The following is a 16791-nucleotide window of genomic DNA, read 5'->3' on the forward strand; positions in this document are numbered from 1 at the left end:
GCGACGGTTCCAAATGCCGTCGCGGAAAGTGGTTTTAAACCGTTTGTTTAGGACCGACGCGCACCAGTGTACGTTCCCCAAGAGAAGTGCGCGAGTTGCGGGCGTGCGATGCTGCGTGGTGATGCACAAGGGGCGGCGAACCATGCGATGTGTGCTATGGGCGCGTGCCAGAGCGTGGTGGGTGGGTGTCAGCCATGAGTGGATCGACGCCATACGGGATGAAATCGAGCGGGGAAGGTGAAAGAGCATGGTGCCCCCATGCTTGGTTTTGATAATTGATGACAATCCTATGGACTAATGGTTGGCTTGAGTTATATTTGAAGGGTTTGTCCACATGCACTGTTTGTAGTCATTTGTTAGTTTCAAGGTTATTAGAAGAAGATTATGTGTTGACCAAGGTGCTATTCAAGGAGTTACCCAAACATTGGTGATGTGAGAGTTGAGCCTATTGTAAGCATGTTTTGATGAAGAAAATTGTGTGAACACCATGCTTACCTTCAAGACATCACCTTTATGAAGACAGAAGATAAGATTCAAGGTTGCGGCGTGCAAGTTCAAGTGGAGCATCACGAAAAGATCACATACTTGAAGCTTAACGTCCATTGTGGTGACAATGGACATGTAAAGATGTGCCGAAGAGAGGCTCACCCATAGTGGAGTATGGGGGAGCAATCTACTAGTCTTGATCGAGACAGCACAATCAAAAAAGATGGTCCAACTTGAGAAGGACAAGATCATCATCATCGAGCTCAAGTGGACTATGCGCAAGGCAAAGATTTGACCTTGATAAGTTTTCTATTTTACCGGTCTCATGGTGTTAGTGGGGAGACCGGGTTATAGGATTGATTGTCGTGCTATCAAGGGGTCTCTCGAGTGAGTAACTTGATCGTATCGTGTCTCTCGAGTGACTAACTTGACCGTATCGTTCGTAGAGAGCTCAAACCATTGCATCCTTGGCATCATATTTCTTGGTTCTTGTTTGGTTTTCTCTATGCGAACTTTGGAGCTTGTGTTCATCTTCATGAGTAGCTCAAGTTCATCGAAAACGGATTTCGTATGCATCATCTTCTATGTTTTCGATGTTGGAGTTTATGCCGGATCTTCACTGATGGAGGTTTCACACCTCTATATCATTGGCATATCTCTGTTGCCACTTCTGAAGATTTCCAGTCATGATTTGACAGCTCTTATCGTAAGCTTTCTATCAAGGCTTGAGTTCGTTGAAATTAGAGTTCATTTGCAGAAGTTTTGCAGTTTTGGTGTTACTTGCATCCTTCTATTTTGCTTGGGCAGTTTACAGCTTCCTAGTGGCAGTACCGCTTAGGCGGTACTTCCTCAGACCAGTGCTGCTCCTAGTTCCACTTGTTTTCTTGCTTCTGTGAGTCTCTGTTTATAAGCGGTAGTAGAACGATAGTACTGCTATGGCAGAACTACCGTTCTTGTACTTCTGTACTCGTTGGGTTGCCTTGACCGGGTTTAAGCAGTAGTACCGCTCCCTGAAGCGGTAGTACAGCTTGTGCACGACCAGAGCACTTAACGGTTGGATTTGAGCCCCCACTATAAAAGGGGGTCTTCTTCCCCATTGCCCCTAACGACTTTGGCAAGTTTTCTCCTTCATTGTTGACCTTCAAAAGCTTTGCCTTCTCTCCATTTCACCCATGATTCTTGCTGGTTTTTTAGGGAAAAGAGAGAGGAGATTTAGATCCACATTTTTCACCAATCCATCTCTCTAAGTGAGGGAAACCCTTGGATTTAGATCTTGGAGTACTTCGTGTTCTCTTCTTCATTCTTCCTCTCATATTTGGTCATAGCTTTTGTTGTTGTGGTGGGATTTGAGAGAGTAGAACTTGGGCACTCCGTGTGCCCTTGCGATTGCATTTGGTGCATCGGTTTGAGTTCTCCACGGTGATCCATGGAAGTGAAAGTTGAGAAGTTTATTACTCTTCAGTGTTGGGCACCCTAGAGCTTGTTCCCTCTTGGGTGCTTGGGCGCCCTAGACGGTTGGTGGTGTCGCGGAGCTCAATCATTGTGGTGTAAAACTCCGGGCAAGCATCAAAGTGTTGGCCACCAACGAGAGGTCTGAGGCGGCGTCAGAGTCGTGAGTCGCGACCAACTCGGTGGTTGGGCCGGAGCAGTCGCCGGGGAAGCCACCCATGGGATGGATGCAGTGGGTGGGAGAAGAGAGAGAAAGGGGGTGAGAGGTGGGATGGGTCGGTGGGCCAGGCCGGACAAGGAGGGGCATAGACGGACGTCCGCTTTAGGTCTGTCTCGACCCAAATTTGACACGGAAATGAGTCAAACCGACACAAAATGGACATGCAGAGTAAATGGATCGCTGCGTTGAGTTCTGCTATTTGTCTATCCGAACCCAAATGGACATATCCGAACGAAATGGGTCTCCCTGTTGGAGTTGCCCTTGGCCATTTATTAGAGATCATCTAATTAAAATTGGACTGACCCAAACATTCGAAACCTCACAGACGAGTATGAAATTGGACAAGCTTCACGGGAGTTCGGAGGTCCGCCATACCGGACTCTTAACTTTTCAGACCCACCAAAACCCCCGTTTGAAGCTTGTATTTTTTGAACTCCACTACAAATCTGATGTCAGCATTTTAATCATGACAAATTATGTTCTTCGAGAATGACAAATCTAGCTGGCGAGCATGGCAAAATCTGTCTTTGTTCATTTTTTTTCTTCTGAAATCGCCGTGCTTGCAAACTAAATTTGCTATCGTCGTGCCAATACAAATTGTCATAACACACGCTGATCTCAGATTTACAGTGCCTCCGTATATTTTTAACAATCATGCTCTCCTTCTCAGCTGTCTATCTCGGCTTTCGAAGACCGACGCCGCCCCGGACGCATCAGGAAGCCAGGACTAGCTTACACGTACGGCTGGAGGAGTTTGTGGCTCGAAGATTCCCAGCTTGGGCAAGCTGTCTTTGCTAATCGGTACGCGCAAGACTGTAGAAGCTGACGGCCGCAGATGGTGGCCTTGTGTAACATTTTTCGATAAAGCCTTGTGCAACATGGAGAGCAAAAAGTTGCCGTGGCGAAAAAGCAAGGGCACCTGGCCAACAATTTCAACTCGAATCTCGGTCGACCTCCTGCGTGCGTATCTCCCCATGGATTATGCGCAGGTCACCGGCCGGCCGGGATCTCTGGGTCTGGGAGGAGCCTGCCGAAATGCTGCCGCCGTCCCATTCACCTTGGTCGGAGTCAATGCTGCACGCACTCGCTGACACGGGGGAGCATGCGCCACGGTAAAATTCTCTAGACTAGATGCACGGTCAGCTTTTTTTTTTAGTGGGCAAGCAACTTAAACTAGCTAGGAATAAGTTCAGGGATACAAATGATGTCTGGTAAAGCATAAAGCAAACATGGCGGCCAAAAGCTAAAGTAGTTGATGATTTAGATAATTTATGAGCTTCCAGATTCAGCTCCTGCTTCTCATGGATGAAGTCCACCGATGCAAAATCAAGCATTCTTCCTCTGATGTCTTTGATAGCTGCCGCTGAAGGTCCTCTATAATCACAATTCAAATGTGTGATTGTTGCCATGCAATCAGTAGATACCACAACTCTTTGGCAACCCAAATCTGCTGCTAAAGATAACGCCTCCATCCTTGCTAAAGCTTCAAGTACTTCCGGGTCTACCATCTCTTGAAAAGATGCACGGTCAGCTCGGCCATTGATTCTCACACCGGACACGCCTAGGCCTAGCCAATGTGGCCTCATACAGAACAGGAAGAAGCACGGTCAGTCCAAGCTCGGTGACAGGGCCGGCAGATTTTTTGCCGAAAGGCGGTTTGGTGGACGGTTCAGGTGATACGTATGTTGGAATTTTGCTAGTAGGCCTTTGGCCCAAAGCCCAACTAAAATTCTGAAATTCTCTTGGCCCATTCATGCACACATGTGAGTGGAGTGAGTGAGGCTAAAGTTTAGTCCCACCTCATAAGTTGAGAAAGAGTTGCACCTCTTTATAAGGTGGGCTCTTCTACCACTTGTATGAGCATGACAAGAGGAGACCTACACGCGCGCTCCTCCTCCTCGCTCGCCGCGCCGCGGGTTGCGGGATTGAGCCGAGCCGAGGACAGAGCTATGCACTTGTCTATATGAGTTTACTATATAGTCAGGCAGACGTCTACCCTAGCCGCCGCCGCTTCGTATGATTTCTCACCACCGTTCCAGATCATTGCGCCGCCAAGCAAGTCTTCTCCATCCCTCCTTTCGGCGTGCACCGGCAGAAGGGACAGCAGGCCTCATCCTCGACGACATGGGCGACAACGTCATGTGATTCTATCCTTCCTGTTCGAGATCGTGGTAGAATTCATGTTTCTAGTATGTGATCTGCTGTAGTATGTGGTTTACTATATAATCTCTACTGCTATAGTCATGATTTATCTTCTGTTTAAACCTGATTATAGGCAATTTACTCCGAGTGGTTTTGCTGCGCATCTGAAGCCGCCTGCCTTTAAGGGGGCGCAATATAAGAGGTGGCGCACAAGAGCAGTCTACTGGTTTCAGACCATGGGCTGCTATGACGCCACCAAGGGCAAGCCTGAGGGCGATCTTAATGCAGCACAGTTGGAAGCTTTTGAGAAGATCGATACTCTCTTTAAAGGCGCACTTCTGAGTGTTCTTGATGACTCCATTGTGGATTCGTATATGTCGTTTGACGACGGTAAGGACATGTGGGTTGCGCTCGAGGCCAAGTTTGGTGCCTCGGACGCCGGCAGCGAGTTATACGTCATGGAGCAATTCTATGACTACAAGATGGCTGATGAGCGCCCTGTTGTACAGCAGGCTCATGAGATACAGTCGCTCGCAAAAGAACTTGAGTACTTCAAGTGTGTGTTGCCGGACAAATTTGTTGCCGGAGGCATCATTGCCAAGCTTCCACCTTCGTGGAACAATTTTGCTACTTCTCTGAAACCAAGAGACGGGAGTTTTCCGTTGCGGATCTCATTGGTACTCTTGATGTTGAAGAGAAGGCGAGAGCAAAGGACACACGTGCTCGAGTTGCTGAGGGAGGTTCTAGTGCCCACATGGTACAGAAGAAGAACTTCCAGCCCAACAAGAACAAAACTCAGGGCAAAGGCAAGTTTGATACAAAGAACAAGCCATCACATTCTACCAACTTCAAGAAGAATTCTCATAAGAAGGGGAAGGGACTTTGCCATGTCTGCGGTGATCCTAATCACTGGGCTCCGAAGTGTCCTAACCGCTTTGAGGAGCGCGAACATGAGAAGAGCGGCAAGTCCGCTAATGTTGTCATCGGTGATACTGATATGAAGGAATCAGGGTACGGTATTTTTCCTACCATCCTTTCAGTATTTCAATCCCCTGATTGGTTAATTGACACCGGTGCCAATGTACATGTTTGTGCTGACGCCTCCATGTTTTCTTCTTACCAGGCAACATGGACTTCTCCCGTGCTGATGGGGAACGGGTCACATGCCATCGTTCGAGGTGTTGGTACGGTCGATCTGAAGTTTACTTCGGGGAAGACTGTGCGTCTGAAGAACGTTCATCATGTGCCGTCCATCAATAAAAATCTCGTTAGCGGTTCCTGTTTATGTCGAGATGGTTTTAAGTTGGTTTTCGAATCCAATAAAGTTGTAATTTCTAAGTATGGACAATTTGTTGGAAAAGGCTATGAGAGCGGAGGCTTGTTCCGCCTGTCTTTGTCAGATATTTGCACTAAAGTTATTAATAATGTTTGCCACAATAATGAGTCTGATATTTGGCATTCACGACTTTGTCACATTAACTTTGGTTGCATGACGCGGCTGGCCAATATGAATTTAATTCCGAAAATCTCTACTGTCAAAGGCTCTAAGTGCCAAGTATGTGTGCAAGCTAAGCAACCTCGCAAGTCCCATAAGACTGCAGAGGCAAGAGACTTGGCACCACTAGAGCTTATACATTCTGATCTTTGTGAGATGAATGGCGTGTTGACAAAAGGTGGAAAGAGATACTTCATGACGTTGATTGATGACTCCACTAGATATTGTTATGTGTATCTTCTGAAATCAAAAGATGAGGCTTTAACTTTCTTCAAAAACTATAAAGCCGAGGCAGAAAACCAACTTGATCGAAAAATTAAACGGCTTAGGTCCGATCGTGGTGGAGAGTATTTTTCCAATGAATTTGATCTATTTTGTGCGGAACATGGTATAATCCATGAGAGGACGCCTCCCTACTCACCTCAGTCAAATGGGGTAGCCGAAAGAAAGAACCGAACTCTAACTGATATGGTTAACACCATGTTAGACACATCGGGTCTTTCCAAGGAATGGTGGGGGAGGCGCTAATGACTGCGTGTCATGTCCTAAACCGAGTTCCCACAAAGCATAAGACCATGACTCCATTTGAGGAATGGGAAAGGAAAAGATTGAAACTCTCTTACCTACCTACTTGGGGTTGTTTGGCGAAGGTCAATATACCAATTTCCAAGAAGCGCAAGCTTGGACCAAAAACCGTGGATTGTGTTCTTCTAGGCTATGCTTTTCATAGCATCGGCTATAGATTTTTGATAATAAAATCTGAGGTATCCGACATGCATGTTGGTACGATTATGGAGTCGAATGATGCAACTTTCTTTGAGGACATATTTCCTATGAAGGATATGTCGAGTTCATCAAATCAGGAGATACCTACTCCATCTAGTGAGGAATTCGCTGTAGTTCCTGAACCCACCATTGCGATGGAACACATTGAGAATCCTGTTGAGGGTGACAATGGAACTCCTGTGAGGAGTAAGAGACAGAGGACTGCAAAGTCTTTTGGTGATGATTTCATTGTGTACCTTGTGGATGACACACCCAGGACTATTTCAGAAGCCTATGCATCTCCTGATGCTGACTACTGGAAGGAAGCTGTTCGTAGCGAGATGGATTCCATCTTAGCTAACGGTACCTGGGAGATCACTGACCGTCCTTATGGGTGCAAACCTGAGGATGTAAGTGGGTGTTCAAGAAGAAGCTTAGACCTGATGGTACGATTGAAAAGTACAAGGCACGGCTTGTGGCCAAGGGTTATACCTAGAAAGAAGGTGAAGACTTCTTTGATACTTACTCACCCGTGGCTAGACTGACCACAATTCGGGTGCTACTATCACTGGCTGCCTCACATGGTCTTCTCGTTCATCAAATGGACGTTAAGACGGCTTTCCTCAATGCAGAATTGAAGGAGGAAATTTACATGGATCAGCCAGATGGTTTTGTATTACCTGGTCAGGAAGGAAAGGTGTGCAAGTTATTAAAGTCTTTATATGACCTTAAACCAGCTCCTAAGGAGTGGCATGAGAAGTTCGAAAGAACATTAACTGCTGCCGGCTTTGTAGTAAACGATGGTGACAAGTGTGTGTACTATCGCTATGGTGGGGGCGAAGGAGTTATTCTTTGTCTGTATGTCGACGACATATTGATCTTTGGAACCAAACTTGATTTAATCAAGGAGGTTAAGGATTTCTTATCTCGCTGTTTTGAGATGAAGGATCTAGGAGTAGCTGATGTTATCTTAAACATCAAGCTGTTGAGAGATGAGAATGATGGAATCACACTGCTTCAGTCTCACTATGTGGAAAAGGTCTTGAGTCGTTTTGGGTATAGCGACTGCACACCTTCTCCAACTCCATATGATGCTAGTGTGTTGCTTCGAAAGAATCGACGGATTGCTAGAGATCAACTGAGGTATTCTCAGATTATTGGCTCGCTGCCACGAGGCCTGACATCTCTTTTGCTGTGAGCAAGCTGAGTCGGTTTGTGTCAAAACCGGGAGATGATCATTGGCATGCGCTTGAGAGAGTTATGCGCTATTTGAAAGGCACCGCGAGCTATGGGATTCAGTACACCGGGTATCCAAGGGTACTGGAGGGTTACAGTGACTCAAACTGGATTTCTGATGCTGATGAGATAAAGGCCACAAGTGGTTATGTTTTTACACTTGGTGGTGGCGCTGTTTCCTGAAAGTCTTGCAAGCAGACCATCTTAACGAGGTCAACTATGGAAGCAGAACTCACAGCATTGGACACTGCCACTGTTGAAGTAGAGTGGCTTCGTGAACTCTTGATGGACTTACCTATGGTTGAAAAACAATACCCCCTATCCTGATGAACTGTGATAATCAAACTGTGATCGTCAAGATAAACAGTTCAAAGGACAATATGAAGTCCTCAAGACATGTGAAGAGGAGACTAAAATCTGTCAGAAAATTGAGGAACTCCGGAGTTATTACGTTGGATTATATCCAAACGTCGAAAAACTTGGCAGATCCCTTCACAAAGGGTCTATCACGTAATGTGACAGATAATGCATCGATGGAGATGGGTTTGAGACCCACCGCATGAGTTGTCCATAGTGGTAACCCACTCTATGTGATCGGAGATCCCGTGAAGTAGAAGTGGGAGACAAGCTGTTGGTTAGCTGGGAGGAGAGTATCCCTATATTAACTATCCCACTCCGTGAGGATGCAATACTCTCCTGATCTGCATGGCAGGTTGATACTTATCTTAATGTGTTCCAAGTGGCTTATTCGGGTAAGCAGAGATGTTGTCCTGCAGAACATCTTCTGAGGAACACACCTATATGAATTTGACTGTTAACGTCGTAGTCTGTGAGAATTGGGTGTTCTCTAATAAATTCATGAAAAGGCCCTGGAGTACGACGTATATGCTCCACCCGCGGGGAAGCCTTGCGGCAGCCCAGTATCGGTCAAGAATTTGTGTGAAACTAGTCTCACAGAAAACTTATAGTTCAAGGCATAGTCCACTATTCAAGTTGTGATCTAGTGTAGCATAAATCTCTAAGTGGAAGTTCAACTTCACAGTCTCCACTAAGCACCGGTATATAAACAATGTTTTGAAACTAAATGATGAGATGTGCCAATGAGATTTTGTGGGGGATTGTTGGAATTTTGCTAGTAGGCCTTTGGCCCAAAGCCCAACTAAAATTCTAAAATTATCTTGGCCCATTCATGCACACATGTGAGGGGAGTGAGTGAGGCTAAAGTTTAGTCCCACCTCATAAGTTGAGAGAGAGTTGCACCTCTTTATAAGGTGAGCTCTTCTACCACTTGTATGAGCATGACAAGAGGAGACCTACACGCGCGCTCCTCCTCCTCGCCACGCCACGCCTCGTCATGACGCGACGCGGGTTGCGGGATTGAGCCGAGCCGAGGACAGAGCTATGCACGTTGTCTATATTTTTGCGCCGCCAAGCAAGTCTTCTCCATCCCTCCTTTCGGCGTGCACCGGCAGAAGGGACTGCAGGCCTCCGGAACCCCACCTCTCGTGTTCCTGTACGGGAGAGGGGCGATCAGGTTTTTGGGGAGCGCACTCGCGCGACTGCTGGCAGCGACGACTTCGCAAACGACGACTTCTTCCTCATCCTCGACGACATGGGCGACAACGTCAACGCCGGCGGTGCTGCTCCCGCTGCACCGTATGTGATTCTATCCATCCTTTTCGAGATCGTGGTAGAACATGTTTCTAGTATGTGCCCTAGATGTGATCTGTTCATCTGCTATGCTAGTTCACATGATTAGTTTAATCTCTGCTGCTGTAGTCATGATTTATATTCTGTTTATTCGGATTAAATCTCGTAGTAATTTGCTCATATTTCCAACAACATACACCCCGAATGGAATAAAGCGTAGCCTAGCTAGTGTTTTTTTTTTGTATGCTGAAACTATGGCCCGGCCTCTCAAGTCTCAAGATCCGGCCATGGTACGCTGGAGCTGTGGCTTATTGGTGATGAGGGGCACTGTTCTTGACTGAATAGGGAGTCCTCGCGCCGTCACTTTCCTTCGTCGCGAAGCATGAAACTCCGGCCGCGAGGTCGAATTTCCAGCCGCGATGGTTGCAGCAGTGTTCCGACCGCACGGACGATGCTGATGGTTGCAGCAGTTGACGTGGACTGTATCTGTGACGAGCATTCACACTGAACCAAGAAATGAAGCGATTGAAGGAAAACAAGTGAAGGGTATGCATGCGCATAGTAGCAAACGGGTTGTTTGACCTTCCATGGCCTCTAATAAAACTTGGGTTCTACTTTCTGTCTGATGAACATGATTTTTGGCCAGCCAAGTCACCTGCAGTGCAGTGACAACCGGGACGTGTGTATGGTAAATAAGTGATGACACTGAAAAGATACACAAAGTATTTTGACCAATTTAGATGGTTAACTCCGTGAATCTGATGTTGCCATGCATCAACATTATCTGAATCAAGGCTGCTTCCATGCCCCGGAGAAGAAGGTTGCAGGGATACAAAACAAGTAGTAAAAAAAATCACTATAGAATGAATCAAACCAGGTTCCCAGTCCTAAGGTGAAGTGTTGCATACACAACCATTTCCCATACAAATTTCAGAAGAGAAGGGCATCTCGTCAATATTACTGTATTCTCTGGGTCTCATTGCAAAAAACACTACCGACCAGGACGTTTTGCTAGCAGGTTTGCACACGACCTAATGGCCTGTGGACAAGCACGGATGCACGCGCAGTTCCTTCTGATCTTGCCTCAAATTGCGGGGATTAAGAAAGGAAAACTTCAGGCACGGAGAAACTGTACATGTATCAAGTGACAAATAGTTGCAACAAAACATATAGCAGCATAAAGAGTCTACAGAACGTGTGTCGGGCAAAGTTGCAAAACAGCATCATTTTCCAGGCCTTTTAGCGTTTCTCTGTACAATGATCACATGTCATCTACTAACAGCTCTCAAACACTACACACTGGTACTCTGAGGAGCGAATTCAGAACTAGGTGCAACACCATCCAGCCATTCAAATGAAACATGATATTGAGTGCTGTCTACCCTGGGACGCTGCCGCTTAGTTACCCGCATTGATTCCAAAAATCCGGACCTTGTGCATGTTCGGTAGTTTCGCAACAACCAGTACTGTGACTGCAATGGTGTTCAAAAAGAGCATAGGATGTTGATAGTCTGTGGTGTGCGAAGCGATCAAGTACCTGCAAAGGACCAGAGACATCCCCGTAAATCACGATGCTCACTCAGATCTATAAAGGACAGTCAAAAGAAATGGACAACCCATGAGGAAATCATGAATATACGAGGAAAGGATGTATTTACGTTCAGACAAGGGCTAAAGAATTCACATTTTCCATAAGATCAGGTGACCTGATAGTTCTTAAAATAGCACAGTTCAACCACATACAATTCACGGTTTAGCATTTTTTTTTAATCTGTTGTCTAGCATAATTTTAGCTAGCGAGGAGGTAAACTATTTTTAGAAGAAAGAACTAGTAATACTGTTCCAAATATATGAGTTATCAAAAAACTAGTCATACTGTTCCAAATATTAGAAGCCTGCAGAACAACATGAGAGTTTTTCTGATAACGAACTATCAGCTTAACATAAATAGTATTAAGATTAATCTTATCTTTGCATTTCATGGATAGAAGCAAAGGTTTCATGTCGTTGAGTCGATTCGTCGAGCCCAGGGTGCTATGTCGACATGGCTGGCGTTGGGCAAAATTAATAAAAATAATATTTATATGGCAGGAAGCAAGAAATTATAATCTCATACTGCAGCAAATTCCAACCTTATGTGACAATTAGGCTCAACAGGTATTCCTGAGCTGGCAACATTAAGCCCAACAGCGTGGACTATATGACCCAACACTAACCCTAGCAGCTCTATCGCTCGCATCCTATCTCTCTCTAACCCAGCTCCCTTGTACGGCGCGCCTAGCTCAATCTTTCCCTGTACACCCCTACTGCACCGCCCTTACCACCTTCTCTTTCCCAACAACCAACCCCGAACCTTCTCTTTCCCAACAACCAACCCCGAACCTTCTTTTTCCCAACAACCAACCCCACACCTACCTCCGCTCCCAGCAGCCCCCAGGCCGGCGAACCTCAGCGAGCTCAAGCACTAGCCCAGCTCCATATCTCCTCTGTCCACAAGTAAATCGTCCACACCGGGCGGCGGCCCCTCTCTCCACTGGACTCTCACTCGCTCCAGGTCCAAAAAGTTTTCACACATTCTTGTGCCAAAGCTCTAGCTTATCCCTCCAGGTCCAAAAAGTTTTCACAAATTTCAGAAGAGAAGGGCATCTCGTCAATATTACTGTATTCTCTGGGTCTCATTGCAAAAAACACTACCGACCAGGACGTTTTGCTAGCAGGTTTGCACACGACCTAATGGCCTGTGGACAAGCACGGATGCACGCGCAGTTCCTTCTGATCTTGCCTCAAATTGCGGGGATTAAGAAAGGAAAACTTCAGGCACGGAGAAACTGTACATGTATCAAGTGACAAATAGTTGCAACAAAACATATAGCAGCATAAAGAGTCTACAGAACGTGTGTCGGGCAAAGTTGCAAAACAGCATCATTTTCCAGGCCTTTTAGCGTTTCTCTGTACAATGATCACATGTCATCTACTAACAGCTCTCAAACACTACACACTGGTACTCTACTAAAAGCTCTAGCTTATCCCTCCGATCCCCCCCCCCCCCCCCGACTGAGTGGCACAGTTAGTTCCGGCGACACCAGGTGGTATGTTGTCACCATTAATTTCTGGGCTCTTGCCTAACTGAGAAATTCTGGGCATTGATCTCAGTCGTCCACCTCAGAGCGCCCACACGATGTAGCGGCATTTAGGAGATGACTTATTTCCTTGGATAAATCAGGATAACTATGTACAAAATTTCCGCATACCAAAGGGCAGCCCGGTGCACATAGCTCCCGCTTGCGCAGGGTCCGACCACTTTGGATCTATAGTACGCAGCCTTTCCCTACATTTCTGCAAGAGGCTGTTTCCAGGACTCGAACCCGTGACCTCATGGCCACAAGGCAACAACTTTACCGCTGCGCCAAGGCTCCCCTTCACAAAATTTCCGCATAGTAAATAATAATAATGCCATGTCAAAAGGAAAAAAAATTCTTCAAGAGATACAAATTAGCAGGCCTGTTCTGAACACAAGACAAGCATCTTGATCAAGTTGGTGCAGACCGTTAATATTTATCAAATCTTCAAACTAGTTGATATAAGGTTAATATCGTTCTGTCCTTAACAGGCCGATATGGCATGCTGTTAGCCTATATGAGCGCAAAATGAGTCAATACTTCCGTATTGACAAGCAGCCCAAACCACAACATCGACTGATATTGTGGTCACTACAAACAATACGCAGAATTCCATCTAGCTAAAAGGTTTGTTTCTGCAAGGAGCTAATTAAGTAAAAAGTTTGGTAACAGAAAATAGAGAATCTGGAAATATCAAGCTGTATTTATTCGTCCTACAATAATAACATGCGGCACACACAAACCATTAAAGTCATGACAAAAATCTAATCAAATCTCATGAAGTATCTCATATGATGGAAATGAAGATTTACCGTGCATGTTATCCCAAATTTTAATGTCCATGCACTAAATAAGAAACATATTGAAGCCAAACATATTTCGTATATGCCAAACAATCATATTTAATTTTATCTACAAAAAACACAACATACTGGGTTTTGATTTGTCCACCATAATTCATATATAAAATGTGACTGAACTGTCCACTCATAAAGAAAAAACTAAAATTGTAGTTTAATCGAACAGAGTAATCATGTGGACTATGTTCTCAGATGGCAGGTGAACAATTCTAGCGAATTACAGGCCTCACAAAAATAGTATAATCAGTTGTGATCACTTTGTTGCTTGCTCACACACCAACCACAAGCGTGATCAAAGTCAAGTGCTTAACCAGTTTACCGCCAAGTTTACTACTCCCTCCGTTCCAAATTATAAGATGGTCTAACTATTTTCTGAATCGGATGTATATAGACGCGTTTTAATGTGTTTGTTCACTCATTCCAGTCTGTATGTAGTCCATATTGAAATATCCAAAACATCTTATAATTCGGAACGAAGGTAGTATCAATTATTAAAGATAATTAAGTCAATCAGGCAAAATTTTGCATAAAAACACTTATGGATGAAGCCACGAAGATAATACCACAAGAAATAAAGATATAACACGCAATCACTTAAAGACATGGGATGGCCCATATAAATGTATCATATGAGATCCTTGATGTCGAATTTCTATAAACATTTATGAACTTACATTGATGAATTATAGTTCCTTGGATGATTTGATGTCGCTTGCACAAAATTATTATATTCAAAGCAATGCCCAATCCTTACAAACAGATAATAGCGTAAATATGCTAGTTAGATCGGATGTTACTAACTAGTGATCTTTGCAAAATTAATGAATAGGTATAGTATTTGATGACTAGCCAGAATTAATATTTGTGCATATATCCTGGCATGCTGTTCCTTGCCAAATAAGCCCCCAAAAGCAGTATTGAAAAGATTGAAACAGAATAACACTTACAGGACTACAGGAACCACAACAAGAAATTTTCTGTTGCGAGTAAGCTGCTTGCCGTTGTCCATTTGCTCCCACCAAGTCAATCTATTATACATCCCCTGGTCATCAGCAAATGGAGTTCCCTTCTTCCAGTGGAAGAAGTGGTATGTAATCTGAAATGAAGATTTAATTAGGAAAGAAATGACAACAGAAAAAAAATAGATGGTATGCTTCACAATATAATCTTATGAGAAAAATAGCAATATTTATTACTTCCAGAACTGAGGTTGGGGAAAATAGAACTGCGGTATTTCACAACCAGAAAATTTTCATGGATTTTGCCACTGCATTATTATTATTATATATTATATTTAAGGTAGCAAAAGAATGATTAAATGCAAACTATTTATTTGGCTATTGAAGGGAAGCCTTGGCGCAGTGGTAAAAGCTGCTGCCTTGTGACCATGAGGTCACGGGTTCAAGTCCTGGAAACAGCCTCTTACAGAAATGTAGGGAAAGGCTGCGTACAATAGACCCAATGTGGTCGGACCCTTCCCCAGACCCTGCGCAAGCGGGAGCTTCATGCACCGGGCTGCCCTTTTTATTTATTTGGCTATTATGAAACAATAAACATTCAAACTAGAATACACTTCATGTGAAGGTTAATCTCCATGACAATGCATACCCTGGGTTGAACCTATTCTCTAACACAACACATCACCTCTGAATCTTTTACAGTCTTTCCTCCTGCTCCACAGTGACCAAGGAAATGCTTTGGATATAGATACTGACTAAGGGTGCATTAAGGACAATACGAGGTTGGAAATGTGGCGAATTGTGGTTAATTGGCCCCAGCAAGTAGTCAGTACTATCCAAGAATACATGAATGATATATATAGTAAACAGACATAGTGTAGGGAGCACTGCATAACTATATGGTATCTAAGCCAAAAAGCAGTGTAGAACTATATGAACTCTGCGCTAAAAAGTCTTTGGAAGCGTATGTCAGCAGACAGAATGGTAATCGGTGTACTCTGCTATTTTACCTACTATACACCCAACAGGGGCATAAGTGTGGTTTGCTATTTCAACACGAGGATGGAAATGAGAGACATCGATCCTTGCTAGTGATACTTATCTATTCTGTATACTCATAAGGCAGGAACATGCAAGACATAACAACAAAATGATGGTAAGCTGAAACCTGAATGCATAGAGGATTAGATAGAAATCCTAAAACACCTTGGTGCATCGACTGAAATGCAGGCTACCGTGGAGGTTTACCGAAAAAGGCTTTCGCCCCGCTTTATATATAAAGCAACGATCAACAACAAGCCGGTACAAACGCACGCCACCACAACACACGCATACCGTGGAGGTTTGGAATTCCATTCATCTCAAACTACGGATAGTGCTTGCTGGTACGAGAATGATGAGTGGTTGAGTAGGGGGGGCGCATCCAGTAGGGTGGGAAAGCAAGCCAATACTAGTAGCACCAACATTCAGTTGGCAGAATTGGGCGAATGGGCCATAGCAATTTGTAGTTAGGGAAGGCGATAGGCAGGCAGATGCGAACGATCTATCCCAATTTCTGACCGCACGAAGCAAGCAATCGATGTAAACTAACTCGAACCGCAAGCCTTCAGATCCACGGGGGGCGCCTATGCCTAGCCAAGCAAGCAGTCAATCCCCATCGAAATCCTAATCCAGGAGAGAGCCGGAGATATAAGAGAGAGGGGGGAGGCGGGTACCGCGAAGTGGCCGAGGTTGACGAGCGTCCAGGCCATGCCGGGGGTGCAGCCGAAGATGGAGAGGATGAGGAGCCAGGAGACGAAGAGGATGAAGATGTAGGTGGTCCAGACCCCCGGGTACATGAACCACTCGGTGTTCTTGTTCAGATCCGGCGGGGGCACCGCCTGCACGTACAGCTTCGCCATCGATCCCCTCCCCTCCCTCGCCCTACCAGCGCGCGCGTGCTGCGGGGCGGTGGCTCCTCCCGTCCGTCCGGCTCGGCGTCGCGGGAGCTCCGGCCGGGGTGCTGCTGCGGGCTGAGAGGCCGGAACGGATTGCCTCTATGTAGGAGGGGCCTGGTTTGTTGCCGGGGAGGGGAGGGGAGGGGAGGGTGAGGGGTAGGTCAGCGCGGAGGAGGAGGAAGGTTCAAAGATGGGGGACGGAAGAGTATTTCCTGCGAGAGGAGGAGGAGGAGAGGTGAGGTGAGGGTGGGCGACCGACGGGGACGAAGCGACGCCGACCGTAGGATGATGCACGCCGCGACCGCGATCGCGACGGGCGGGCCGCGCTTGGGCCTGGCCTGGTTATTTTGAGTAGAGTATATTTTCTCTTTTTGTTTTCTTATTAGCATATAAATGTTTTCTCCTGCTTCCTCCTTTCTTTGGTTCTTTTTTTCTTTACCCGGCCGTAAAGCGAGACGAGATGCTCTCGTTGA

The 16791-nt window shown here is 45.5% G+C and overlaps 1 protein-coding gene across 1 annotated transcript; it reads right to left on the bottom strand.

The window, feature by feature from the left end:
- Positions 1-10581: 10581 nt before the first annotated feature.
- LOC123054152 (ORM1-like protein 3) lies at positions 10582-16553 on the bottom strand. Its single transcript, XM_044477848.1, has 3 exons — positions 16097-16553; positions 14370-14518; positions 10582-10980 (listed from the first exon to the last, which is right to left on the bottom strand). Exons 1-3 carry the CDS (start codon positions 16280-16282, stop codon positions 10842-10844), a joined length of 474 nt encoding a protein of 157 aa, XP_044333783.1. The 5' UTR covers positions 16283-16553; the 3' UTR covers positions 10582-10841.
- Positions 16554-16791: the final 238 nt, after the last annotated feature.

This window comes from Triticum aestivum, chromosome 2D (assembly GCF_018294505.1).
Source record: "Triticum aestivum cultivar Chinese Spring chromosome 2D, IWGSC CS RefSeq v2.1, whole genome shotgun sequence".
Taxonomy (NCBI): domain Eukaryota; kingdom Viridiplantae; phylum Streptophyta; class Magnoliopsida; order Poales; family Poaceae; genus Triticum; species Triticum aestivum.